This window comes from Poeciliopsis prolifica, unplaced genomic scaffold, assembly GCF_027474105.1.
Source record: "Poeciliopsis prolifica strain line A6 unplaced genomic scaffold, Auburn_PproV2 SCAFFOLD011, whole genome shotgun sequence".
Classification (NCBI taxonomy): Eukaryota; Metazoa; Chordata; class Actinopteri; order Cyprinodontiformes; family Poeciliidae; genus Poeciliopsis; species Poeciliopsis prolifica.
In genome coordinates this window covers 9,623,814-9,651,227 of record NW_026562386.1, presented here as the reverse complement: position 1 = coordinate 9,651,227, position 27,414 = coordinate 9,623,814, and the positions used below count along the sequence as shown (strand labels likewise).

Below are 27,414 nucleotides of genomic sequence, written 5' to 3'. Positions count from 1 at the left end.
TAAGTGATGACAGGTTCTCATATGTGTAATAACAGTACTCAAACACAACTTTAAAAGGGGACATAGGGCTGATGTAGACTGTAACAGTAGGCTGCTATGAACAGATGGGGGGGGGGAGGGAAAGAGAGACGTTAATTGTGATTAATTTCCACGCCAACATGTCGCATGGACTTAAACACGGTGTTTTCATTGGGAGTGGCTTGGTGTGTTTGGGGAGTGGCTGACTTGTTCGCACATTTGGATTGTTCATCAGCGGGACAGTCAGGTCAGGCAGAGCGGGGGCACAACTTGGATATCCACCGTACTATGTCAGTAACTGCTTCATCTGTGGAGAGCTGCTCGCCTTCTTCTTCTTCTACTTCTTCTTCCCCGGAACCCAGCAGAGGAGTTCAGACTCCTGCTTTCTTTTCGCCAACTATTTTCTAAGTTGTTGGAGCGATAAACTTCTGAGGAGTATCTGAGTTCGCATCCGGTTTTGACTTAACTTTGAGCGTCTTGGTGCCACTTTGTTGCTGATTCCACTTATTTATTTATTTGTTCCTGCGTCCGAAGGGGAGGGAGAAGGAGGTGGACTCGCGCTCAGTCGCCGGTCTCGTGGCTTCTTTGTATACAGCAGCAGCAGCAGCTGTGTGTAAATGCATGCTGGTGCACAGCGTCCGCCGCTTTGCTCCGTGAGCTTCCCGGGCTCCGTCCTACCTTCACGCAGGCTTCCTTAGACATGAAGCGACTGAACCAGGTGTAGAAGAGGAGTACGGAAACTTTACCTGTCCCCCTCCCGTCCCCCCAGCCGCCGCGGTTATCCTTCCGTCTCTCTGCCACGCTTTCTCTCCATCCATCCCTCTTGCTCTCTACTGTCTATCCTGAGCGCTTGGATTGTAAAAACGGCAGAAACAAGCAGGCTACAACTGCGCGCAGCTGCCTCACACGACATGGATGTAAGATTTTATCCGACTGCCGGAGGGAATTCTATCCCCGGAGATCCGTCAAACCTGGATTTCGCCCATTGTTTGGGCTACTACAACTTCAACAAGGTGAGAAATCCCGTTTTTTTGGTGCGCTGTGTGACCACGTTGGTGCTAAAACCTTCAGTGCATCCCGCCGATTAAAGGGAAGTTAATTAGATTCTTTAGAAGTTGTTCATTGAGCACTTCCCTTCCTGTTCTGAAACTTTGCTGCTTGTGCATCGGTGAAGAAAACTGCAGGACAAGTGTAATGACGCAGTGTTACTTTTTTTTTTTTTTTTTTTGTTTGGCCTCATTGCACTACTAAACTCTGACCACAGGGATATGAGCCACAGTCATGGGCGCTGTTGCTTTTACGGTTTCATGTTCCTCAACATCAGTGAAGGCTCATTGCATCAGCACCTACATTACAGTTACAATGTGACGAAAAAAAGACACTCTGTATCAAGTGTCAAATGAACTGCTCACTTTCATGACCCCCAGTATGATGCAATTAAATTGCATGCTATAGAAATATATTTTTGCCCTTCAGCTATTTGCAGAGTGCTTAACTTGATAAGTGTCTAACAGAGTTGTTCTTAATGGGATTTTGCAGACACTGGCTTAAATTAACTAAATTGAATGCAATCATTGTGAGCATTTGTCTTAGGCTTTTATCTAACAAATTATTTCAGCTGTAGTTTGGTGTGAGGGTTAAAACTGTAGAAAACAGTTTCATCTCTCCAAATAAACTGTTTTCATATTTTGATGCAGTTTAATTTTTACTTATAAATGTGGAATTGATCAATCCAGTTTAAGACAAAGCACACGTTATCTGCCTATAATAAGTTACATATCTATCAGGGGAAAAACAAAAAAAAAAATCATTAGGCAAGAAATTATTCATACCCCTGACAAGTTAGGTGTAAATTGATATTTTCAATTTGAAGTGGTCTAGCCAGATTTCTGACCTGACCTCATAACAAACTTTGGACGCACCTAGAGATGAGGGTGATGATACAGAGGCCTTCCAAACTCCAACACCTGGCTCTCATCCTCAAAGATAAACTCTCAAAATAGCAGTGGAAAAATCTGAAAAAGTTGGTCCGCAGTTCTACGAAGATGTTATTGCAGTATTACCAGTTACAATCTTTGCTGTAATTGGTTATTTACGAGGCTATAAATCATTTTTGACATGCCACATCCTTGGAAATTTTAACTGAAACATGTCTGTTTTCTCTTTCAAAATTCATAATTCAATGTTTTGTACTTATGTAGAGATGCCGGTCTTATTTAGATAGCAATAGATAGATAGATAGATAGATAGATAGATAGATAGATCTTATTAGAAGCTAGTTAGAATAAAAAAAGTATTAAAATCTTTACTTTTGCTATTATGAGAAGCAAAAATTACACACCTGCTGTATGTGCTTTTTATGAACAATAGTACCTCGTACATCCTCCAACACATCCTATCACAACACACACTCACACACCCCTATGCACTACCCCCAACCCAAATTATTCAACCCATTTTGTGCAGCTCTGTTTGCTGCTCAAAACAGTTACCAGGTTTGTCTCACAGTTTCATCAGCTCTTTGTCATGTGGCCAAGTTGTCATATGTGCCCAGTTTCATCATGTCTTCATCACCCCTGAAAAAACTTTTAACCACATTTCTTTGTAATGCTATGCATTTTTTAACCCCTGCTCATAAATTCCTTGGGAATAAAGAGTTTTTATTTCCCATCTGTATCTGTAATTGACCACAATGCAAAAGGAGAAAGGGTGGTGGAAGGCGCTTATCCAGTATCTTTATGTAGTTACATTAGAGAAAGAGGAAGGGAGAGTACAAAGCATGGGTTCATGGTAATTACATTGCCTTTCCACATTCAGACAAATAGGCCCTTCTGCATGCATCCTTCAATTTATGTGAATCAGCTTGCTGAAAGATAGCACGAGGCAAAGCAGTTTGTCATCCAACACTGAAACATTACTTCTTTAATCTACTTAAAAGCTGTCACAGCACTTTTTTTTTCTTTTTTGCAAATAAGAGAACTTTAAACTAGTTTTTACAGTTTTGATTTGAAAAAAGGCACAACTCTCTTAAAATTCAGGCTCAGGAAATGTTCAGTTTTAATGGCAGCAGAGACAGAAGGGCCCAGAGGCACTTTGAAACATCAGAGATTCTTTTAAATTTACAGAAAAATCCAGCCCAAATGGCACAAACTTAATTAGGTGCTGCAGTCATGACTAATGAAGCTGCTGTTTTTTTGGCACGGAGATGAAGGGGAAACAGAGGTACTAGAGGGAAACATGTCACATCTTTACTCAGCTTATTAATGCTCGTATAATAAATTGAAAAGGCAAAATATTATAAAGTTAAATGTAGGATTGGAATACAAAACTTAGTTTTTTCCTTGAAGCTTTAGAAATGTACTGGGTTTGGTTGAAAGGAAGGGTTTTCATAAGGGAGTCCATTTCTACTGAACTACCTTATATTCATATAAAACATGAAAGAGCATATGCCCTCACCTTTAAACAGGACGTTATGTCATTTTCAATTTACCTGATTATGATTTCTTGTTTTTATTACTCCCTGGTTTCCACTCATATCTTGTTTTTGTCAAAACATGTTATGATCATTGTCCTCTATATATATATATATATATATATATATATATATATATATATATATATATATATATATATATATAATATATATATATATATATATATATATGTATATAGTCTATATATATATGTGTGTGTGTGTGTGTTTTAAACCTTCAGTTCTGCTTTATCTTTGTTGTTTCCTAAAGATGTTGTTTGTACAAGGCTGCTGAGGTTTTGTGGTTTATCCGACAAACTTCTGTGTCACTCAAAGACAAAGAGTTGGTTGGGTTCGGCTGGTTTTTCTTTAGAGAAAATGATGCTGACTTTACTGCTTTCATGAAAGAGCCTTGGTGTTATTCTCAATTTTATGGCCATCTGGTTGTTTTTTCAAGGTTTTAATAATGTTTCAAATACAGTATCCATTTATTGCTGAGCTTTCATTAGCTCCAGGCGCCAAGAAATTACCAACAGATGTTTATATAAACTTTTCACCTGGACTGGTCCACACTTCTGAGGTTTATTTGCAAAATGAGTGCCAGCACTACAGGGACAAAATAATTACTTTTTGCACTGAACTGATCAGCCTTGTTTTAATAACTTCATTGCAGAAGAATACAGACGAGAAGCTTGACAAACAGCTTAAGAGTTTTTATGTAGCTGCCAATTTATTCACACCCATTGAAATTTTTTACATTTTGTCAATTTGTTGATCTTTATTGTTATTCTATGTGAAAGACCAAAATAGCTTGGTGCATACATTATGTGACGTGGAAGACATAGGATAGTTTGGGAAGCTTTACATTTGGACATATACATTTGACCCACCAGTCCGATACCTGAAAATAAGAAGTCATATAATTAGCAAATAGTCCTATGTGTAGTACTAGTATAAATACAGAAGTTTTGTGAAGATGTGTTAGAGAATAGGAAAGAGGTTTGCCTCAAGCCATGTAGGAGACTCAGTCAGCATGTGAGAAAAAGGAGCTATGGTTAGATGGGGACTTGAAGTCGTGAGCGAATCTTCATGGCTTTATGCTTAGTAAACATAAAACCAGAGCTACAATGGAATGGTGCACAGTTAAGCATATTTATGAGTCAGAGTAGCCCATTCAAAGTCCAGACCACAATCTAATCAAAAATCTATCTGTCTTAAAAATTGCTGTTGATAGGCAATCTTGCAAAGAAGAATGGGGAAAAAGTTAAGTCCCTCAATATACAAAGCTAGAAAAGACACATCCCGATAGACTTGCAAAAATAATTGTAGAATAAAGTGTTTCTAATAAATCTTGAGTGAGGGGGCCTTTTATAAGATTTGATTTTGGAAAAGGTCAGTTAATTACAGTTACATAACATACTTCACATTTTTTGTAAATATTAATTTCCTCCCAGGTCTCTCTGGTCTGCTTAAACATAAGACCAAAATACATGTTTGTGGTTGTAACAAAATGTGGAAAGGTTAAAGAGAAATACATACTTTTGCTAGGCACTGTATCCATCCTTTGCAGTTCTGTTATATTATTTTTGGTGCACAGTGTTATCAAGAACCTTGCCAATGAAATAATAAAAATACTTGCAATTTTTTCTCTAGAGTTACATGTAACTCTAGTTAACATCCTTAAGTTTTTACCCAGCTCCATATTTGAACTAAGTCTTAATTTGTACCACTCTGCGACTTCACATTTAAGCAGCTCCCTTTTATTTCATAGTCTTTATGAAATATTATGCATTAGAATCTGCCATTCCTCCATAGTATGTCCAAGTGATTTAAGCATTTTGTGTACAATTACTACTAGTTGGAAATGTGCAATTCCCACTAATCATAAATAAAACCTTTAAAATAAAGCCTTTATAGTTATAGCTGTGGAAGACACAAAGAAAAAAATGAAGACCTTCTGACTAATTCATTTAAACTGCAAACCTGCAGTAAGGTGTAAAAAAGGTTGCTCCTCAGCAATGTGAGTGTCTTCCTGGCTACATTATTATTTCAATATGGAAAATAAAAAGAATATATATATATATATTTTTCAAAATAAGGAATCAACATTTTATCACTACTTAGCACATTCTTTGTAGACTGGCTTTGCTGCTTAAAATTTAATTGAATGCTTTTGCTGCAGTTACGGCAGTTGCTCTTTTGACAAAGTAGCAGGTCAAGTTGTGTTTGCTGTAGTGCTAAACCACACAAGCTGTTAACAATTAGTAACCACAGCAATTAATTAAGGTAAACAAATAAAGGAAAGTAAACTTTGACTTCACAATCATAAGTTTTTTCCAGAAATGTTCCTCTTTTAGCACACTTGTTCAACTTCCTTTTAACCAAATGTAGATAATGTTCTTTGGTTAATTTATTTATGATGTACTTTGCATTTTATTGCCCTCTCACATATGCTATGAAAAACAAGCTGTGCTTTAAAATGACATGATGGATTTATCAAAGGAAGTTACTAGTTTGTAAAATATACTGTCTTTAGAACAGTGGACCTTTTTTACAGACCCATAGGTTTTACCCTTGTAAAATTGTTAATTTTACAAGGGTAAAATTAATTTGTAAACAGAGGTAGAAAGGGGTTTAAGTAGGGAGCTGAGGGACTGTACTTCACAACAGCAAACCATTGGGTTAAAACCACTAGGGCTTTTTTTGTTTTGCTGTCCCTTCTGCTTCTGGAACAGGGAAAGGGTTAATCCTTTGCTCGACCAAGGGCCATGTTCATCTTTCCAGTGTACACAGCTGGTGCCATTTCATTACACACATTCTAAACATATCCAAACACAATGTTTAAGTATTTGTTTGCTTGTGTGCGTTGAAGAGGTGGAGGGGTGTAACCTTAGAGGCTATCCAGTTTGTCCAACTTACCAGTTGATGGATATGACTCCAAGGTGTGTTAAAGGTTCCAAAATCCCAGAAAGGAAAAGTTGATGTGTTTTGCTGAGTCTTTTAATTGCAATTTGTCAGGGGTGTACATCAGAAGATTTATTAAGCACCAAATAAAATAAACACTGAGACAAAAGAGCAACATTTTTAGCTTGTGTGTGCATAGACATACTGTACTTGGAGATTTTTTGCCTATAAGAAGGAGTTTCTCTGTATGGCAGACTGAACTACATCAATGTGTACCACTGTCATTACATGCTCACATTCTGATTGCTATGAAAATCCTGCACTGCAGCTCTGCATACATTAGGTGTACTTTAGTCCACTGTGTTGATTCTTGTTAAATTCTAAATAAATGGATGCATTAAGTCTTTAAGTTCATTTAAAGTTCTTATGTGGAAACACTCTCAATTTTACTTAACAGTATGGAGAACTGCAGAGGATATAAAACCACACTGACTGGTTTATTTATTAGGTGAGTGTGACAAAGGCAGTGAAATTTTAGACAGACATTGGGCATTACCCAGATCAGCACTCATAAAGACCTCCTGTAATCATGCCATCACTGCTCATAAATCCACTTCATTACATTTCCTCATGCATTACTCACTGTGGTTCATTTAAGCAGACCTCACACTCTGAAGCTAGAGACCAAAGAGCTTCCACATGGCTGAATGAGTTTACAGTTAACAGAAATCATTTTTTGGTTCAGTCAAATGTTCTTAGCTGATAATTTCATGAAAATCTGCCAAATGTACAATCATTTCATCCCTCGGTCTTTACGAACAGTGTCAGGATACATTTCTTCATTCACACTCCTTCAGTTTTATGAAGAGTTAGTTTTATTGTATATGTTTCACTGTGCTTTTTCACGTGATGTGTGGTGCAAACAGGGTGTGTTCCAAGACCTCCAAAGAGTTCATTTTTGGTCTCATGTGACCTCTATTTTTCAAGCATATCTCTGACCTGTGCAAAATTTCTAGAGCAAACTTTAAACTCTCTCTGACATTCCTTTTTTTCAGAAGTAGAGTCTTGTGCAGTCAGAAAGCACAAAGGACTTTACTGTTACACTACAAAAACACAAAATCTTACCAGGTATTTTGGTCTAGTTTCTAGTGAAAATTGCATTACATTTGAAACAAGATAAAATTAAGTTAAAAGTCACTTTTCTCCAAAATATAGGAGTTTGTTTTAAGTAAATAATTCCTTAATATTGGTTAAGAAAGTACTACTTCCACTGGTAGATTATTTCACTTCCACTGGCTTCATGTGTTTTATGTGAAGCCAGAGGAATTTGTACTTTTTCTCCAACATTAAGGAATTATTGACTTATAGCAAGCTCCTATTTCTTTCTGAAAACTTGTAAGTTAATTTTGTCTTATTTCAAATGTGCTATCATCATCTTTATTTGCACTAGAAACTAGACAATACTTGGTAATATTTTGTGTTTTTTCAGTGTTGGGCGCACTACTTATTGTTTTCATGGAAACTTCTGTACCTACTAATTCCAGGTCTAAATTATGACCACAACATTTCTCAAAGAACAATTCAGAACTTAATAAACAGTTTTGTAGCCAGTACAACCAGAATATTTTGCAACAATGCGGTCTTAGAAGAGCTGGTTGGTTTTATCATCATGAGAAGCTGCTTATCTTATCTTGGCACAAAACCAGTCAGTATAAATTTGCACAGATCCGGCTCAGGATTGCCTTCTAAATACTGACAGATATCAGTTTGTTTGTTTGTTCACCTTTCATGCCATTTTGCACCCTCAGTTTTTCATGCGTTGTATATATAGTCCATTAATTTGTTTGATTTACTTGAGTTATTCCTGACATGAGGTGATGTTTATTAGCTCAACTATATACTTACAGAGAAAACTATTGATATGGTCTGTAGAAGTTGTCATTTAGGTGGCAGTAGCTAAACTTAACCACATGACACTGTTCAGGTCAATGAGGAGGGGCTTAGTTTTAGGATTTCATCAACTTTAAATGAGACCGTGATTCTACTTAACACAAATAACAAAAGCACTTGGTTTATGAGAGTTCTGCTAAGCCCTCCAGCCTGCATGTCACACAAATGAAAAAATAAATCTGCTGCTCTGGTTTGTTTATCTGGTAAGGTTCAGCAAATAATCTCCAGAACTAATTTCAAGGAGACATACATCTTTTAAATACTCTGTCCAGTTAAATCAAAGCAAAACATGGGCTAGTTTTATGTTTCCAGTCTGATCTATTATTATGGTTTTCCATGTCTTTGACAGCTTAAACATTTCTGACTCATAATACAAACTCCCCATGGGCCCCAGGAAAAAAGAAATCTGCTTTTTCTCTGAATTAAGCAGTTTTCTAAAGGAGCAGTCAATCACTTCTGGTTGGCTGATTCAATAAGTGTTGTGTCCCTTTAGTGGTTAGCCTTGCTGTTAAGACCCATTCATTTTTAAACTTTTCAGAGTGGCAGCCATCCCATGTTTCATGGATCTAATGTCCAATTCTCTTAATGGGCTCACAAACTGTATCAAAACACTTTGCTGTTTTCCTTTTAACTTTACTTGAGCTTGTGGCTCTTTTCAAGCAGCCCAGACCACAAACAGATGCCATTCTTCTCACACAGTTTGGGTAATGCTTTCTAGCCATGACAACTTAAATTTATTGCTTCGATTTTTATATTAGGTTATTTTCCTTTTGCTGTTCTGCCTCTTTACTTATTTATTTTACTCTATTGTTTTTTCACTATATACTGGGATTTTATAATATATATATTAATATATGCTTAATGTCAGATTTGTCTATGAAATAAGTTTTTCTCATAATTTCTTTCCATATTCAAACTGAGCTGTGATTAAAATGAAGCAACTTATTTACAGAAATGTCCCTCACTGCATCAGCCCTTATTCTTGTAAATGTTCCTCTAATAAGAATAGCACCGGCTGCAGGTGTGTAGTATTACATGTTACCCAGTGTGATTAATCCTCTCTCTTTCTTTCTCCCTCACCCCTTCTCCCCCTGCATCACACATTCCCATAATGCAGCTTGTTACCAGGTTGCACTACAAAGGCCTACAATAGCAGCAGGTGTGCAAATATCCCTCAGACCCATTGGACAAAGAGCTTAAATAATGCGGGTAAACAAAACTTTTATTTGAATGCTCAAATAGAAGGCATGTTGAAACAACTTGCCTTGGGGTTCAAGAAAGATTACCTTCAAACAGAGCTTGTTTATGACATGTACTGGTGTACATGCAGCTGGAATAAGCAACCTTGTTCCTCTTTTATTATGCGTAATTCATTGTTAGTGTATGGAAGCTAGGTTTTATGACATTAATGTTTCACTGCCCCCAGAGATGGGGACTTGAGTTTGCGACTTATACAGTTGTCGCACTTAAATCACAAAAACAAGGTTTGTTTTAAATCTGCAATCTACAGACTTAAGATTCACTTGGCCTCCTGATCTGAGAGTTGAGACAATTAGCAATCTGCATCTCATCTGTTGAGAATGGAAAAAAAGTCGGTAGGTTTAGCTCATTTGAGTGAATGAGTCATACTGTGGGAGGAAAAGTATCAAACAGCTACAGAGTTTGTCTGTTTTGATTTAATACTAACATTGATTAGCATTTGGAGTATGTAAGCAACATACCACAGCTTGGCTCGAGCTGTGCATATATTTAATTTATAAATCAGCAACACTGGCAGACTGTGGATCATTACTGACTAATAGCTGTTCTCTCTATTGCAACAAAACAGTGACCACAGAGAAGTCTGGTTTCGGTGTTTCAAATTAAAAGCACTCCCTGTTTGAATAATCCAAAAATAAATCTTATTAACCTGGAGTTAAGAGCACCAGTTTTTTTAAGTGTTATTTAAGTGTTTTTAAAAAATCTAAAAAACGTTATGTGTTAAACTAGACTAAAGGTTACGTGTATAAATAACATACATAAATGCAGGGCTTTGTATGGAATTAATGACATGTATCTTAAATGAGAGACATTTTAGTTCATAATCTGTTTTAACTCAAAGTAATAAGATCTACATCTTTATTTAAAGCCGTATTACTGTGATACAGAGAAATTGTGATATTTGTGCTCGAGGTTTTCATATTGTGTGAATATCATATCGGATCCCTGATAAACAAGCTCTGAACCTGAACTCTTTTTTGACACACAGTCAGTGTACTAGTTGTCAAAAGTATTTGGTACAGTTCTTACAGAGAAACCCGAGGAGAGACCACATATTGTGTGGTTCAGCCGCTCTGTCAAGTAGTGAAAGAAAAATAGCTGTTTCTACAGGAATGTGTTTGCAGTTAAGTCCTGCTTTAATGCTATGGTTTGTCAGAAATGTATCGTTTGTGTAGAACAAGAACAAACGAATTTAATAACTCATTTGTCTTCTCTGTAATTCACTGTCCCCCTTTCTTTCCTGCTTAGTCAGGAATTTATCACCAGTTTTACAACCTTTTGGCCCATTTCACTGCCTGAAAAGTCTGGTGTTTGTGCAGACTGTGTAAACCTGACCACGGGGCACAACACGCTGAACTTTTTCAATATTGATCTAAGATGGCAATCTTTCCCTAACCCCTCACCGAGAGCTTTTTACGAGTCCCTCAGCCACAAATATATTAAGCATACTTGATTTGTCAAGACTGTGTCCTTTAGGGAAGACAAATGAAAGACGTTCTACGTTATAAAAAGCATAGGTGACTTATTGTTCTTACATAATTATTTTAGTTATAATTGGCCATCAGTTTCCCTTGGTTAGATGAGCATGGCTCTCAACGTGTTACTGAAATAACACTTCTCTGAAATTTTCCATTTGATGAAAATCATGCAGTATTCATGAGTCTCTAGCTTTTATTCACTTGCACAATCAAAAGGAACAATGCACATGGCCGCAGTGAAAGCTCTTGCCAGATAACAAAGGTGCATTCCCTGAAACCTCGACTGGGAGTATGAATCAGGTTCATGAGATTCTTGAGCCAACTAATATTTTGGAGAGTTGTGGTCAGGGCTTATTCACAGCATGGCCTTGTTTGCTGTGTGTTTCTGCTGGCTTATGAACTCTCACATGTGGTCATACTGTGGGATGGCAGCAGTAGAAACGAGATCAAGGTCTGTGAAGCCTCAGCTTTGGCATAGTTTCCTTGCCTGGACAGCCACTCATGGTTCTTTCAAATGACATTCTTTCCATGAAAACTGATCTACCTTCTCAACATCAAAACCACTGGCTGATGGTATATCTTTGTAGTATCTGCACCATCTTGAAAAAATGTTCCTTTCTTAAATTGGTGTCACCAACATTTTTCTAACTCCTGCTGGTAAACAAGAGGGGAAAAGACTAAAGAAGCACTTTGTTTTAAAGGTATTTCAGGCAGCTGATTAAAGTGGTAAGTTTCAGTTAACCAAGGTTAACTGTCTATAATAAACCACTTGGAAAATAATGACACTATGCATGGTTTTATGAAGGCTTTTGGCTGCTCAGCTAAGCAGTTCTGACCTTCAGCAGTTCCACCAGCTACTCAGAGCGATCCTTCTGCACCCGCATGGTTTTCAGACTCCATTAGGTTCTGATATGAATCCAAGAGAGTGGAACTCTGTGTTTTAAAATATGGTTTTGTCAATGAAGTGTCACCCCATATTCAAGAGAGCCATATCCAGTCGGGTGTGTTGATATCTTTAGACATCATAGAAAGACCAGTATCAATTTATACAAAGTTCTGTAAAATGTGCTAGAAGTTTTATACTGTCTCCACAGTGTAACATGTTTTTAATAAGATGCCAGAGAAAGTGCTGGATTGACCAGAGAGTTCTCTGGTTGTATAAAGCAGTGATACTCTTCCCTCAGCTGTTGCTGTGCACTGCTGGTCAGCAGGGTGGCTAGATTTTTCTCAAACTTGCAGAAAAGACAATTTTAGTTTTTTTATAAAATATTGCTGGTAGCAAAACATTTTAACTATCCTGGTGTGGAAACTAAAGCAAGCTACCCAGTCTCTCTTATTAAGGTAATGCTGGTGTAAAACTACAGTTGGCGAGGTGCTAGCTATTTTAAATCAAATCACCATATACAGTATATGTATTTTAATATTTTTTTGGAAACTAAATCATTGTGACAGGCAGAATAGAATACTGTGAATGATATTTGGTCAGTTTTTTAAATTTTAAAGCAGGACATATGGACAGTTCTGAAAATGGCAGTATGTTGTGTGGTTGGATTTTTTAGATTGTAAAAAAAAAACAACTGTAGGCTGAGGCATGCATTGAAAATTGGCCTCAGCCTCCAGTTACAATTACCAAGCCCATGTCTATCTTGAAATATGTTGGATGTCTTACAAAGCAATAAAACTAATTTTTTGTTTTGCAGCACAGTATGGTATCAATCCTTAATTTTATAAAAATCTAAGTTTCCTAGTAATTGTAATGGTAAGCTGTTCATTTTATTTATTTTTTTGAGAGGGGTAAACACACAAAGTGTTTACTTTTAATTATCAATTCAGCTGCCTGGAGGTTGTATTTGAAAACTGCTGATCCTGAAATAGCTTTTTATAATGGTCTGCAAGGATTTTGCTAATCAGTGCTATTTTTGTGCTGTGTAGGTGGGCTTGGCTCTAAGCAGAAGTGCATGCATGGAATAGGTTAGACGATTCAGCCATTACCTAATGCACAGAAGCAAACTCTTAAAAGCTTAATTTTATTACCCATTTATTTCCATTTAGTTTTGATGAACATGCTTGAGCATAAGTTTGTAGTGAGATAGGCAGTTTGCATGGTGCTAATATAGTTATTGACATAGATGGCAAGCAGAGAGACAGCCCAGGGTACAACATCACTGCTGAAGTTTACATACATTTTCAAGAGTGCATCCCCAACAGGAACTAATTAACTAATAAAAATAATTGCCAGCTTCTTTCATTCATCACTACAGCCTCTCATAACAGGCATGCTTCAAGCAAAAAGAACAAAGTCGTACATAAATCAAAGTAGTTTCCTTTGCCAAGCCAAAACCCCCTGGGAGGCACCTTGGTGCTTAATTAAAATCCAGAAGGATCATGTTTTAAGTGTAGGTGAGCAAGCACTGAATAACAATGACAAACAATGCCCCAGAGCATTAGTTGTTTAGTTTGCAAGAGAATAGCTGTATCTTTGTTTTATTTTGTCTTCCCCCTGTACAAAATAAATGAGATTTAATGTGAAAGAAGAAAGCTGTTTTCAGAGCAATGTGGCAAAAGGATTTTTGTGAGCATAGCCTTCACTGGCTCCATGAGCTCTGAGAACCAGCACTGACATTATAATCTTATAATTACACATTCAGGATTAGAATGAAAAAGCTCATTATTAGACATTATTTGATGGCTTACCCTTTCAGCTCACTGTTTATCAAGCCAGCTTTAAGCCTTTCTGTTTCTCATCCATAGAAACCAGCTACATTATTTACCTTGAACATTGTGAAGAGTCAACTACAGACAACATAGACTTGAAAATGGAATTACAAATATATATATTTTTTCCCCCACACAATCTTATTTATATCCAACATGCTTTCAAAGTTGAATGAAATTTCACAACTTACTATAGTCATGGAATAAAGATATTAAAGCAGCAGTTGAACAACAGAAATACGAGCTAAATTAGAGTTATCCAGGATACTGAATTTCAGCATCAATCCTGCAACAATTAGTAGGATTTTTATAAAACTAAATGCACATTATGTACAATGATATTACATGTGAAATATTACAAGATTGACTTTTAAACTACTTACAAAGATGTGTGTTTCAGAATACTTTTTCGAAATTGCTCATCAAATTGATATCTCTTTTTCGAGTGGTTTATGTTTGCTTTTTAACCTTGGAAAAGTACTTTCTGTTACACTTGAATGTATGAAAATCACCCTATATATAGTTTTATTGACTATTTTGAATTTAGTTGGCCAATCTCCATATTTTATTGCATGTCAACAGTTGAAGTGATATTTGAATTGCCAGATCTGACATTTCTGCGCTGATTGTTTCCTGGATTTTTGCCAGCGATACACTCAGAAATGATCAGAGGAAAAAGGATGAGCAGGACAGTAGGAATATAAACTGTCCTGCATTGAACTGTCTCTGCAAGCGTCACAATTCTGATCTGCTTTGGCTCATTTATAAAGTTAATAAAAGGAGAAGCACATTTAAAAAGGAGAATGTGTGTAGTTGTCTGGAGGAAAAGAAAACCCCTCTCCAAAGTCAAATCAGCTCAATTACAAAACTCCAGAGAGCTATCCCCAAGCAGCCCTTCCATGGGCTAATCAGTCACAGCAAATTGTAGAGGTGAATATTTCAGACTCTGCAGATTTGAATAAAGACATCATGATTATTTCACCATTGTATTGTACTCTTGAATAAATTTCTGAGGCCAGCAGCTGGAACCTGCATAAACTTCAAAATTTCTGATCTAAGAAGGACGGGGGAAAGCGGGCAAAGGAGTAAAGCAAACACAAGTGCTGTCAGTCAGTGTTGTGAGCTAATTGGGTCGATCTCTTTAGTGGAGATGAATGAAGAGATTAACTCTCCCTATGTGTCCAGTGAATCTCCCCCTCTGGCTCCAGGTAAATTAGCCGATGACAAGTTGACTGTGGGAATTCTGTTCCTCACTCCGACTTAGGAACAGAATTACAGTGAATCTGCCTATTAAAGTAAAATAGTTTCTCATGATTGGTGTTGTTCATTTATGCTTTTTTATTGTTAATCTCTGCTTACAGGTTTTCTTCACAAACTCTGACAAGAAAGTCTTGTTATCTTGCATGCATTCAGATAGATTTCTACCTATGCATGCAAGATATGGCAGTTCCTGATGCTCCCTGTAGACTGTGCACTGGCAGAGTATTGGTAAAGCAGGTCAAACCAGACTAATGAAGACAGATGAAGAGTGATGGGAGAACATGTGCACAAGAAAGTACAGCAGCACAGCAAACCGGGCTCAACTCTCATTTATTTTAGTGGAGAAACTCACAGCATGGTCCTAAAATAGAGGTCAAGGCTCAAATACAGAAAATGTGACTGACCCCTTTCTTCAACAGAGGGAAATAGGATAAAAGTACTCAAAAGGAGCCTCGGTCAAGGGAGTAAATCAATAACACTAGGAAAATGGGGATGTATACAGAAAATGTATAACTCAAAAGTGCAAACAGCATTTTGTCATATTATTTTACAAGACTTGCGTCTTTATTTGGAAACTAATGATTAAAATAGCTGTTTTTGACTCTCCTCACACTGGTGGTCATAAAACTGAAAATATTTTGGATCTTTCTTGTGTTCTCCACATGTGAACTCTTTGCTGCCTCCCCTCTTTCTTTCTCTTTAGGAAGACCTATTTCCACACGCCAGGCCTCCAGATTTTCTTCTACTTTGATCTCCAGCCTGTCGTTTCACAGAGTGAAGGCATAGTTGTGAATTATGACAAAAATATGTCTATTGTTTCTTTGTTCTAAATCTCCATAACTGTCACTGCAATGATATGGGATCAAAGCTGAAGCGTCATGTTCACTGTTATTTAAATCTGGTGTCTTAATCTGAAGAGTAAAGTAACATTTAGGGTTTAAATACTGTTAAAAACACCAGAGAAGCACTAAGCCGGATGGCTGCTGTCAGGAGAAAAACAATGACTGTAACTCAACAGCTGTCAGGTTTGCTAATGATGTCCTGGTGCGCTGTCAATCTAGCAGATGAACGGACAATAGTATGCCAAGGAGAAAATACTTGAAACAGCTAATTGCTTCTAAGAGCTCACTCAAGCATTCTGTAACTACTCTGTGTTCACAGATGTTTTTTCCAGCTGCTGTTTCATTATGGACCTTAAAGACATTACAGACTAAATGCATTTTTTTATGATCCTTCGTTGCTGAACATCAAGTATTTATGATCATAGGTGCATTACTGCAGCCACAGCTCACAGAAAGAAGGAAACATCTAAGGATAGCATCTCTATTTCATTTAAGCAAAGCAACTGTATTTGTGCATCTTCATTATTTAGCCTAATTTCCCCCCGTCATTCTGTTAATCTTTGCCAACTTGTTGATTGTCAGTTTGGAGGCACATTTCTGGAGACGAGCCCGAGAGTATTTGCAGCCGGACCTCTGTCAGTAGCGCCAAGCAACACAGCCACAAATTGGAATGTGGTACAGTTCTGGGAAAGTAGCCAAGATTTAAATTAGACAATAACCTCTGCTCTCTCTATATTGCCTCTCTTTTCCAGCTGCAGGCCCAGCTATTTGTTTAATACAGTCAGCCCTGTAGTATATAATAGACTGATATATGAGTCACCGCTCAGCAGTTTGTGCTTTTCAGATTTATAGAGATTGAACAACGGGCCAGTTTGTGCTTACTTTGGTGCTCTGTGAGGAATAACAGGAAGAGAAAGTTGCACAGCAACTTGGAAAGTAAGGAAGGCCTGGAAGTCTGGTACAGGATTCAATAATCTGGGTTACAAGGGAAAGAGAGTTCAGCAGAACTAGGTGGCTGCACACATAGCTACAAATTTCTTTTGCAATTGTAATACTGGTTTTAAAATGAAATTTAGATCTAGTTGCTTATTAAAAACTTCAAAGACGGACCGACTGGGCGAATCCTGGACTGTAATGATTTTTTGTTTTTGTTCCCTATGGATTATAACCCGGTAAAGAGGAAAAACAATTTAGAAGAGTCCTTTGATAGAAATGTAGTTATAAATCCAAGAGAAGATGATTGATGGGAACACATTGTGAATTATTTTTTCCGATCACGCATCACAGAACATGTTCCGAACCTTCATCTGACTATCTCTAAATTGAAAAAGTTCATCAAAATACATGCAGTGTTTAGACCAAAAATGGTGTAAGCTCTTATTTTAGTGCAGTCACCTAAATAAGAAAAAAAATCAGATCAGTATACTTATTGGCCACCAATCAAAGGGAAACAAAGAAAAAATGTCAGATTCCAAAATCTGGTTTATTGAATCTGGTACTCTTCATCATACAAGAGATAGAAAGATTCTTTTTTGGTGGTTTTGTGTGCTCTAAACCATACAACATAACATTTTTATTCACAAAATCACATATAGCCTTCCACTGACTTCACAAGATAAGAAATAGATGGCTGCTCTGAGTTCATCACTAAAAGCTCTTGACAGTGCACATTCCCAAAGCCATTTATAATGAGTGCATTATCCAGTAGTGGCACACAGGGAATAGGAAAATGCATCAGGGCTGGCGGAGTAGTGCAAGAGAGGACTTCAGCTTTCAGTTGAGCTTTATGTGGATCTAAGTCCCAGAGCTCATAAGAACCTGACAGATCAAGAGAAATAGCATCATGGCCACTAAAAACAAACCTGCTCGTCTTCTTTTGTCTGATATCAGGGCATACAACTTTTACATATTCGGTCTCCTAACTGCACACAAGCTTTTTACATTTTAATCGGAATACAGCAAAGGATGCTTCATTTAAAGTCTACACTTTCACCATCTGCTGAGAGTAAACAGCCCTGAGAGATAGCTTTACAGTTAAAGGAAGACAACATCGGCAAGCCGAGCCTTTTGGGTGCTGCTTCCTCAAGAGCTGTGTGTCCATGAAATAGCAGCCTTTGTGAGGAAGCTACACCATGTTTCTGAAGCCCTCTCCATCACCAGAGCCCCTTTGTGGCTGTGGGCCAATGGCTTTGCACCCTGCTAGATCAAAGATGGAGCCCCATTTAGCTTGTGCTTTCTTTTAGGATTTGCTCTTAAGAGCACAGAGCAATTTTAACTGCGAGGGGAAAAAAGCCGGATGTTGGATACCAACCTGCACAGTAGTGAGACTGCAGGGCCCGTTCTACTGGTCCATTATGAACAATACTGAGAGCATCTTTGTTAGAGCTGCATTTTCAAGGCTTAAGCTTTACACACAAAAAAGCAAGAATTCTGGTAAAGATGAGTGTTTTTGGTATGTTGAATTGCAAGAATATATACTTTTTATGGCGTTATCTCAATAAAACCAGAGTCCGATGAAATACAATATCTAAAGAATCAAAATAACAGCAACTAAAATCCTCTATTAGAAAGTGAGCTGCCAAATTGTGGAACAAATCAGAGCAACCAGGTCAATATTGAACTATTCTCTTGTTCCATGATAATAGACAACTTTTTTTCCCGCGGTAAACAGTTCTGACAATCTCAGCTCTTTTTGTTCATTATTCCTCTAAACACACAATTCACATTTAAAAGCTTTTTTCCAAATTCTGTTTTGACTCTGGGAACAGACATTTGCTAACTATTTGCAGAGCGTTATCCATACTTGGTGTGATATTTAAACACATAAACAAATACATTAAAATGCAACAGTGTAAAAACCACCAAAAGAAAAATCTGTACACATGCAAGGATATAAATTTAGCAGCATTAAATAGAGAATAATAAGATACCTTATTTCAACATCCAGGGAAATTGATTAGCGAATGCAATATGTTCTTACATAGAATAAGAAAAAAATGTATTCCTAAAAATATAATCAGCTTTTTCTGTTTGAGAAGTAATCATAAAGTTTAATAATATACATAGTGAAGACTAAAGGTCCTAGTATGGATCTCTTAATTAACTCCTTTGGTTAATAAAAGAAAACTAAAATGAACTGTATTTGAGAAGTTTGGTATCTTGTAAATGACCATAAAGATAGTTTAAATAGAGCAGAAATCATTGGCTCTAATCTGGAGCCCTGAGGAACTTTTGTTGCTACTGATAGAAAAGAGAAGGATCTGATATGATGAGTACTGTTTTATTTGAAAACCAGATGTTGATGATTTAGTTTATCAAAGCTGTGTGTTCAACTGTGTTGAAAAGGAAAAGAGCATAACTTGCCACGTTCATGTTTTAATGGCACATATACATTCTTAAAAACTTTCATTGACCAACATGTTTGAAATTCTTTTCATACAGTTGTAGCCATTAGATTGCTAGGAATGTGCGGACAATATGCTTTGCAATGGGACATTGTGTCCTTGTCTGCCCCCTTCACTAGTTGTCTCGATGACTAAATGCCTGAAAAAAAACAAGTACCATTTGCACATAATAGGCCATTACCGGATTAACATCAGCATGTGTTGTCATCGTGTGAATCATAATTTACTAATATTAGCACCTCTGTGCCTAAATGTGCCCTTGCAGAACAAGTAGGAAGGCTTTACTCTCTTGATTCTGATGAAAAGAAAGCATAATGAATCTTAAGAACTGTTATTAGATTTCAGTGTAAATGCCCTTGAGTCAGCTTTTCTCAGTGAACAAAAATGTTCTTTAAGAAACTACAAGATATGACTGTGTGCTTACAGTTTACTCTCCTGAGATTGGCAGTCTTTCTGCCTAAACCAATGTGGGAGCCCATGCAGGAAAACTTATTCACAGGAAAATCTTATTCAGAAATTCTTAAAGTGATACACAGATTTCAACAGCGCCTTTCATTCTGGTTTGTTTGCAGCTGCATGTTATCACTGTTTTACACCATTCGTTTGCTGGATATATTTTTAGCCCCATAGAACTTGAACACTCAAACTATAGTTTGCCTTTCTACTGTCTTTCAACAGTGCCATAATGACTGGGGAGCCTGAAAAAACATAATGCATATTTGCTGAGCTGTGAAATAGCTTGTAAGTTTTTTTTTCTTTATTTTGATAGGTAGGCTTGTAATTTTGGTTGGCTATACAAACTTAGGTTTATGCATCGTGACCGAAATGTAATGCTTCTGTTCCATGTAGAGCAGTTTGAGGCTCTACTTTTGGGTTTTGTGCAGGGTAATTCAATGATATTTCATATTTGAGGGAAATAAGTGATGGCATGCTGCAGCTCTTACTGGATTCACATTTGAGATTTTCAGATAACCAACTTAATAGAAACTGCATACTTCTGAAGGCAGCTTTTTTGAGGTTTTCTAACCAGGAAGCATTAAGGGAAGATGTCTTCCGGTTTCCCCAGGATAGGTTTATTCTGGGAAAGCAAGCTACCATGACACTATTTGAGGTGATGGTGGTCTGTGTGGTGTGAAGGAAGAAAATCGGTGCACAGCTTGAACAACTCTGTCATCAGTTTAATTCAGATCGCATATAAGACTTTCTGCACTACTGAAGTAGTTCTGACATTTAGAGGCAAAGAAAAAGCGAGATGCTTACAGTGAACTTCCCCTCAGTGGCACCTTGCGTTGTTGACGACCAGCAGTCCTAATGGGTGAAGACAGTGCTGGGCTGGGGGGAGTAATGATTTTAGCTTTAAACTGAATTACCAATCGATCGGCCTGCAGATTAGAACTCAGCTTGCTGTAGACACGTGGAGTCGCTTTACAAACTGACCGCTACACACATTTGAGGAAATATATCTATATCCCAGTTTGGGTAATGCATGTGCAACGGCCTGCTGAGCACAAATAGCCTTGCGATTATCATAGAGGTGACAGAGGGGTGTTTGTGCTGCATTAGGTTGTAAATATTAGCTGAGAACTAAACTTTTTCAGTGGCTAGAACAATGGCTTTGAGATGGACTCAAGTGACTAACTGAAAACTAACAGCAGGCCAAGCTTTGACGGAAATTGCATAAAATAACACAAAGCAAACGGCCGCAAGTTTCCCTGGATAGAGGGCCGGGTTTTAACTGTAGTGTTTTCACAGTCTTTTACTGAGGCCACTGGAGAACATATTAGCACAAGTGTCATGTTCCAGGGAACACATGCTAGGCTGTGATTACTGGGCTCAAGCTGAACTGTAAAATCACTTGTCAGCAGTTGATTTGTTTCTGGAAAAAGCCTGGCCTCTTGATTGAATTAGTTTGGTGGTTTTCAGTGGGGAGCAAGAATGTGTCCAACTGTGTTACTCACTGACAGACAGCACTGATATTGTGACGTGTTGGTCATACTGTAAAACCAAGAGGAGTTTTGTTAAAGCTTATTTGAGAATTGGTATTGGAAGAAGGCATTTAGTGTATTTTTTGCTTTATTCAGCTTGTGTTGAATAAAGCGGACCCTTTTACTCCTGCAGTGTAAAAAAACGTCAAATTTAGCTGTACAGATGGGAATTTGTATGCATGGAATAAGCTATAAGAGGCTCTTCAGGCATGGACTGTGCTGCTCTTTGTTGTCCAGTTCATGTTTACTGATAGGATCTGTGTGGTTACTCCATCATATTGAGGGTGAGATGGGGTCGTGTTGGTGCAATATTGTGTTCGCCCTGAGGTTGAAATAATTTTGTTTGCTGTAATAGCTGTAAAACACCTTATTTCCCACTGGACGTGCTTTCATACAAATACTTCTTTGCAGGGATTGAAAAAAAAATACAGAGCACCCAAACCACTCCAGCTGCAGTCAGAAACAAAATAACTAATAAATCTGTAACTTTAGATTGCACCTGCTCTGTCTGTTAATGAACGACTGATGGTTTTGCAGTGATTCAGCAATTGTGCATGATATTTTGAATAGGGAAAAAAAATAATTTTCTGCGGTTTTGAAGAAAAACCTAGAAATGTATATTCATGTCTTTCGCTGCACGGCTGCTTGGTTTATTCACGGTGTGTGTGCGCGCGTGTGTATGTGTGTGAGATCATGCAGACACTGGAGTCTTTTCACATCAGGATCAGCGTCCATGTAAGCTCTTAATTCTCTCGTCTTAAACAGTTATAGAAGAAATGTGCTGCTGGTGCAGAAAGAGAAATAAAAACACTGACTCCCTGGCATTTGCTCTGCCATGTAGCCATGTCTGTCTCTCAGCTCAGCTCATTTTACAGAGAGCCTTTAGCTGCGAATCCACTCTGTTAATAAAAGCCTTAAAGCGCCACTTTTCTATGGCTTCACTGGGATTCTCCTCTGCCAGAACAAGCAAATCAAAGCAAGAATGTGACATTTTGTTTTGTTTTTGGAGCAGTTTTTTTTTCTCTCTCAGTGCAAATCCTTGGATTTGTTCAAAATGTCCATTTGCAAAGCTTCTTCCAAGTTGGCGAACATGCCGTTGTTTGGCCCCTTGCATGGCAGCCGGCACTCTCATCTAGCTCGTCACATCATTTTAATTACAGAGCCTTCATTGTCTGCGCTGACCCATTTTAGCGTCAGCTGCACAGACCCTCCAATCACACTTAATTTCTTCTGGCATTTGACTCAATCGGCATTGCTGCAAACATGAGCTCCGAGTGCCCCTCTCTCCGCCCCCAACCCTCACCAGAAAGGAACTGGGAATAACAACAATCTCCGCTGCTTGCTCTCATTGCGGCAGCCGGACCAACATGGAGTGTGCTCTTTAAGATTGATAACAGTGGCAGGGGACATTTCCTAGGATGTTAGTCACCGTTCTCCAAGGAGATTGGGAGCTGCTCTTAAACAATCTTTGAAACACAGTAAAATATGACTCACAGAGACAGAGCTCAGGGAGATTCACATCACTAATTGGCACTTGGACTTAACTTGATTGTGTTTTCTCTAATGAAGCTAATGAGATTTGGATCAATGTCCATGCTTGCAATGTGTAAATTAGCCAGATCTCTTAATATGATGTTTGTTGTTAATGACTCATCACTTTTTGATTTAGACACATGGATATTTGTAAGGTTGTCATCTGCAGAACTCAGTGGTGTGTAGCATAAGTAATTTAGTCGATTATCTGTGGCAGTTAATGTGATCATCACATGTGATGGTAAAACGTTTGGGTTGTAAAAACAACCCAAACTGTTTTTACTGCAAGTAAAGGAGACAATACTGAACACATCGATGACTTTCTCAGTAAATGTAATTTCAAATAAGAATATTGATATGAATAAGGGTATTGATATGTAATTCACACCATATTTCTGCAGTAATCCGAATGATCAACACAAATTAAGACCTAATTTGTAACATATTCAAGACATTGAATATATTTCACTAAGTGATTTTAACACTGACCCCGTTCCGACATTTTCAGTATGGAGATTTTTCTTCAGATCTTGAAGATTCTGGGACATTTGTGTTTATTGTGACCTTCATTTCTTTGCAAAGATTTAATTGTATTCAAATCAGGTGAATGACTGAACCATTCCAGCAGCTTTATTTTCTTCCTCTGCCACCCACAAAGAGTTTCAAGAGGAGTTTGCGATGGAAATGCACCATGTTTAACCCTCATCAAGAATGCCTCAGTATATTTTTCCCTCAAACATGTTCAGCTGCTCAGTTGTAAATGCTGAACGATGTTCTTAACTCAAACTCTATTGGCGTTTTCCACAAAACTGGAGTGGAAACACATTTTTCATATCATGCCAGTTTGTAAACAGCATCAAAATGCTGTATTGCAGGCACTGGCTTCCTTAGCCAATGCATAGCTATCTCCACCAGAGGTCAGTTCCTCAAAAGTTGAGTTTGTGATTCAGCTGTATTGAATCTGTAGCTCTTCTGTAAAATCACTGATTACAATTTCCCCAAATGCCGCATTTAAAGGTCCCCCTTCCAAGTATAAGAGGCTTGTTGCTCCAACGCCGGAATAAGACGCTGACGTCTCCTCTCCTGGCTGGTAGTTGAGGAGTTCTAGTGCAATGGCTGAAATATATAAATATAACTGTTCTAAGTGTTTACATTTGTCGCCACTATAATTTTTTATGACTTATCACATGAAAAAGCTTATTCACATGGGATTTTAATTGCATTTCTTATTTAATGGAAACAATGCAATTGTGACATTGTGGTTTTTCGACATTAGCAGAATACCGAAAAAGCTTTTGCGCACATTTGCAATGGAAACGCAGCTACTATTTACTAATATTACTCATCGTTATCATGAAAAAAAACAGTTTCTGCTAGTTCCAGGTTCCTCTGAGGCTCTCTATAAGTAGCTACTCAGTGGTTATTCTGCTATTTTGCTCCTCCATGAGGCATTTTGCAAGGAGCACCTGCTCATAGCTGGTTTCTGATGAAATAATGGTCTTTCCCCTTTATGGATTCAACAGAGTGCAGTGTGACATAGGTTTATTTTTTGTTGTTTTGACTTGTTACTGGCATTGGGTGTGAATATTAACCGAGAAAATGTTGACACGTTCAATATTTACTTTTCCGACTGCATGTGAAGCCGACAAATAGGAAGACTACAGTTAGCTAATCCCTATTTTATTGTAAGGACTCTCTTTATTTTATCTGAAAAGTGTTTAACATGAGACATTGTCAGCTCCCTTTTCGAAACTGTACTCACAGAACCAGAAGAAACAGGGCCTGCCCTGAATGTAGCCTTATCTTGTTCTAAATCAGAACAATTTTCTTAGTGCGTGCTTGAAGAGAGAGGGATATCTCTGGGACTTTAATTTATTATCTAAAAGGAGACGAGGAACAGAGAAGCACTTCCAAGATAAGGCCATGGTAAGGTTAATTACCAGCCGAGTGGCTGACGTAACCCAGCCATGTCATGTCTCCAAGTTACACACAGCTGGGCAGTGAAGGAGTTTTAGCAGTTGACAGATGTTTCTCATTGGAGCCATACATTTTTCTGTCTGAACATTTTGATAGAAACTATGTAAACCCTAGTTTTTAAGTCAGATGTAGTTCAGTGGGGCAGCTTCAGGCTAACATGGCACCAGAGACCCGGGCGGGCTTAAACCACCTGCTCCAATAACGACAAACAGAGCTCATGGCGCCTCTACTCGTTGTTGTGTAGCACAGTTAACACTTCTGCAGACTTCCCACTCTCTCTCCAGGGCATAGACTAATTAATGGATAACATTCGCAGCTGATTAGCAGCACTTCTTTCTGTAATTACATTCTCATACTAACCACTCATAAGAAAGGGCGTATAGAATAAAACCCACAATGCTCATTAAAATGTTCTCTTATTTAGATCTCAGTTTGTTACCATTGTTGTTTGGTGAATATTCTGATGAGGAGTGCTTTGAACTTGTTGTCCGCCACTGTTTTTAAGTGAGTTTGTAATAAATGCACAAAACTTTTATTAAAATGGCATTCTCAGTTGAGTCTCATGAAGATGCAGCCTCGCCATAATTCTGTCCTCCCTGAGTTGTGCAGACTGTTTGCTCTCCTCACTCTTACAGAGGTGCATTGTGCTCCTGGGCCCAGCTGCTAGCCCATAATTCTTCATTCTATGTCCCATTGTTTCTACCTGTCAGCGCAGTCGTGTCTCAGAAGAAACAAAGTGGCTACCATTTTGCCAGCAGGCTATGTGTGGGCTGGGAGAGGCGGGGACATGTTGTGGAAACATGTTATTTCTTTCCAAACTACAGGGTTTTAATAGCTCATCAGTTGCTTTAAATACTACCCAATCTTTACAGAGTGGGACGCACAAACTCTCTATTGTTTCCCACACATTTATATGAGCCATGTAGGCACCGAGTTAAAATTTTTATTGCAGAAATTCTGCATGATAATGATGCAAGTTAAATAAAAAGGTAAACCCAGCTGTCACTGACCGACAGTGTACACCTCCCACAATAAACACACCCTCCACCTCTTTATTTCCCTCTAGTATCTCTCCTCCCATAGGTTATTTGAAGTTAATAACCTGCCACTGCATCCTGATACTTGGCTTTGTGATGCAAACATATCCTTAATTGCCATCCCATAAGAGCTGAATAGCCAGAGCAGATTCTCATTACACTGGCTTGAATTGGCGAGGCCTCTTTCATGCTTCTCACCATGTAACAATAACAGCAAAGTGGCAGAATGTGACTGTGCAGGTGGAGGAAAGGGTTAAAGCAAATGTTCAAAGTGTGACAGCTTGTGTGTGTGAGTGACAGACGTCTGTTGAAAGAATGGGGTTGCCCACTCAGCCCACTGGAAGTCATTGACTGATTGTGTTTTCATTTTCTTCTTATTTATAGTTCCAGAATAACAACAATTACATGAACATGGCGGAAGCAAATAGCGCCCTTCTCGCTGCTGGGGATGTGAGTACACTTTACTTTCCTTTTGTCCAAATGTCCCTTGAAATAAGTCTGTGCAAAGACAATTAAATGTGTATTTTGATTTCACAGAAAACAACACAATCAACCAAAAATGTATGTTTCTCATTTTAGTTGGCCTCGTGCCTTTTCTACTTAAATGGGGGATTTTCTTGATGTAACTTTTGTTACATCAAGATTTTATGGCCAATTTACTGCAATTGATTTCATACCTGCCAATATAGATTTCAGCTGGTTCTAATTTCGTTTTTAAGGAAAACTGAATTTCTACCCTGTAGATGTATTTAAATTTGACTTGCTTTAAAGAAAACATTTTTAGCAAACCATCTACAACTAAGTTGGCATTTCCTCTACAACTGTTGAAGTAAAATCCTCCACTTACTGCGAGAAGGTTTTATAAATTAAGCTAATCTAAGAAGAATAACAGCAAATCTCATTTACAGCTCACCACACAGACTGTACCTCACTAACTTGCTATTTTTTCATTTGCAGCCCTGAAAGTGTAAAGTGTAAACAAGATGTACACAAAATAATTAAATTTTTTGTCTAGCTTAGTATTAAAAAGAAAAAGAAAATCTTGATGTATGTTGGACTATTAAACCATTAATTGTTTTTTTTTTTACCATATGGTCTCTGTGATCTATTAATAACTATATTAGAACACATTGTGTGTATGAGAGAGAAAGAGAACAATCACAGTTAAAGAATATTTTAAAATAGAGACAAAATTACTACAAAGTTAAAATTAAGTAGTTTTTAGCATTGTACATAAATGATTAACATGATAGTTCCTTTGTGTTTTCCTTGTAGAGTTAGTTGTGCCTTACCAAAAATGTGACTTTCAAAATTATGGCGATATTTTGTAATTCAGTGTGTCGCATAATTTATGGAACTGACTTACAAAATGATCAAACTCATAATAAAGAGAGGATGTAAGCTAACACTACCGTATTAAAATTCTCACCAGAAAGATTGCCAGTAGAAGCAAGATGTAAATTTACTAGAGACCTTTGCAGCATTGAATAACATAATCTGCTTGAAATAAAAAAATATATGTAATGACACTTATTTTTATTTAAGCATAAGTTGAACATCAGCGCAGCTTTCTGAGAAG

General features: G+C 37.7%; 1 protein-coding gene across 1 annotated transcript in view; it reads left to right on the top strand.

Annotated features, from left to right (window-relative positions):
- The first annotated feature begins 266 nt into the window (after positions 1 to 266).
- tox3 (TOX high mobility group box family member 3) overlaps positions 267 to 27,414 on the top strand; it is a 48,887-nt gene continuing 21,739 nt past the window's right edge. The window contains exons 1-2 of the mRNA XM_055036900.1: positions 267 to 1,031; positions 26,220 to 26,285. Of these exons, the coding sequence (XP_054892875.1) occupies positions 930 to 1,031; positions 26,220 to 26,285 (168 nt within the window). The 5' untranslated portion in view covers positions 267 to 929. The remainder of the gene's footprint in view (positions 1,032 to 26,219; positions 26,286 to 27,414) is intronic.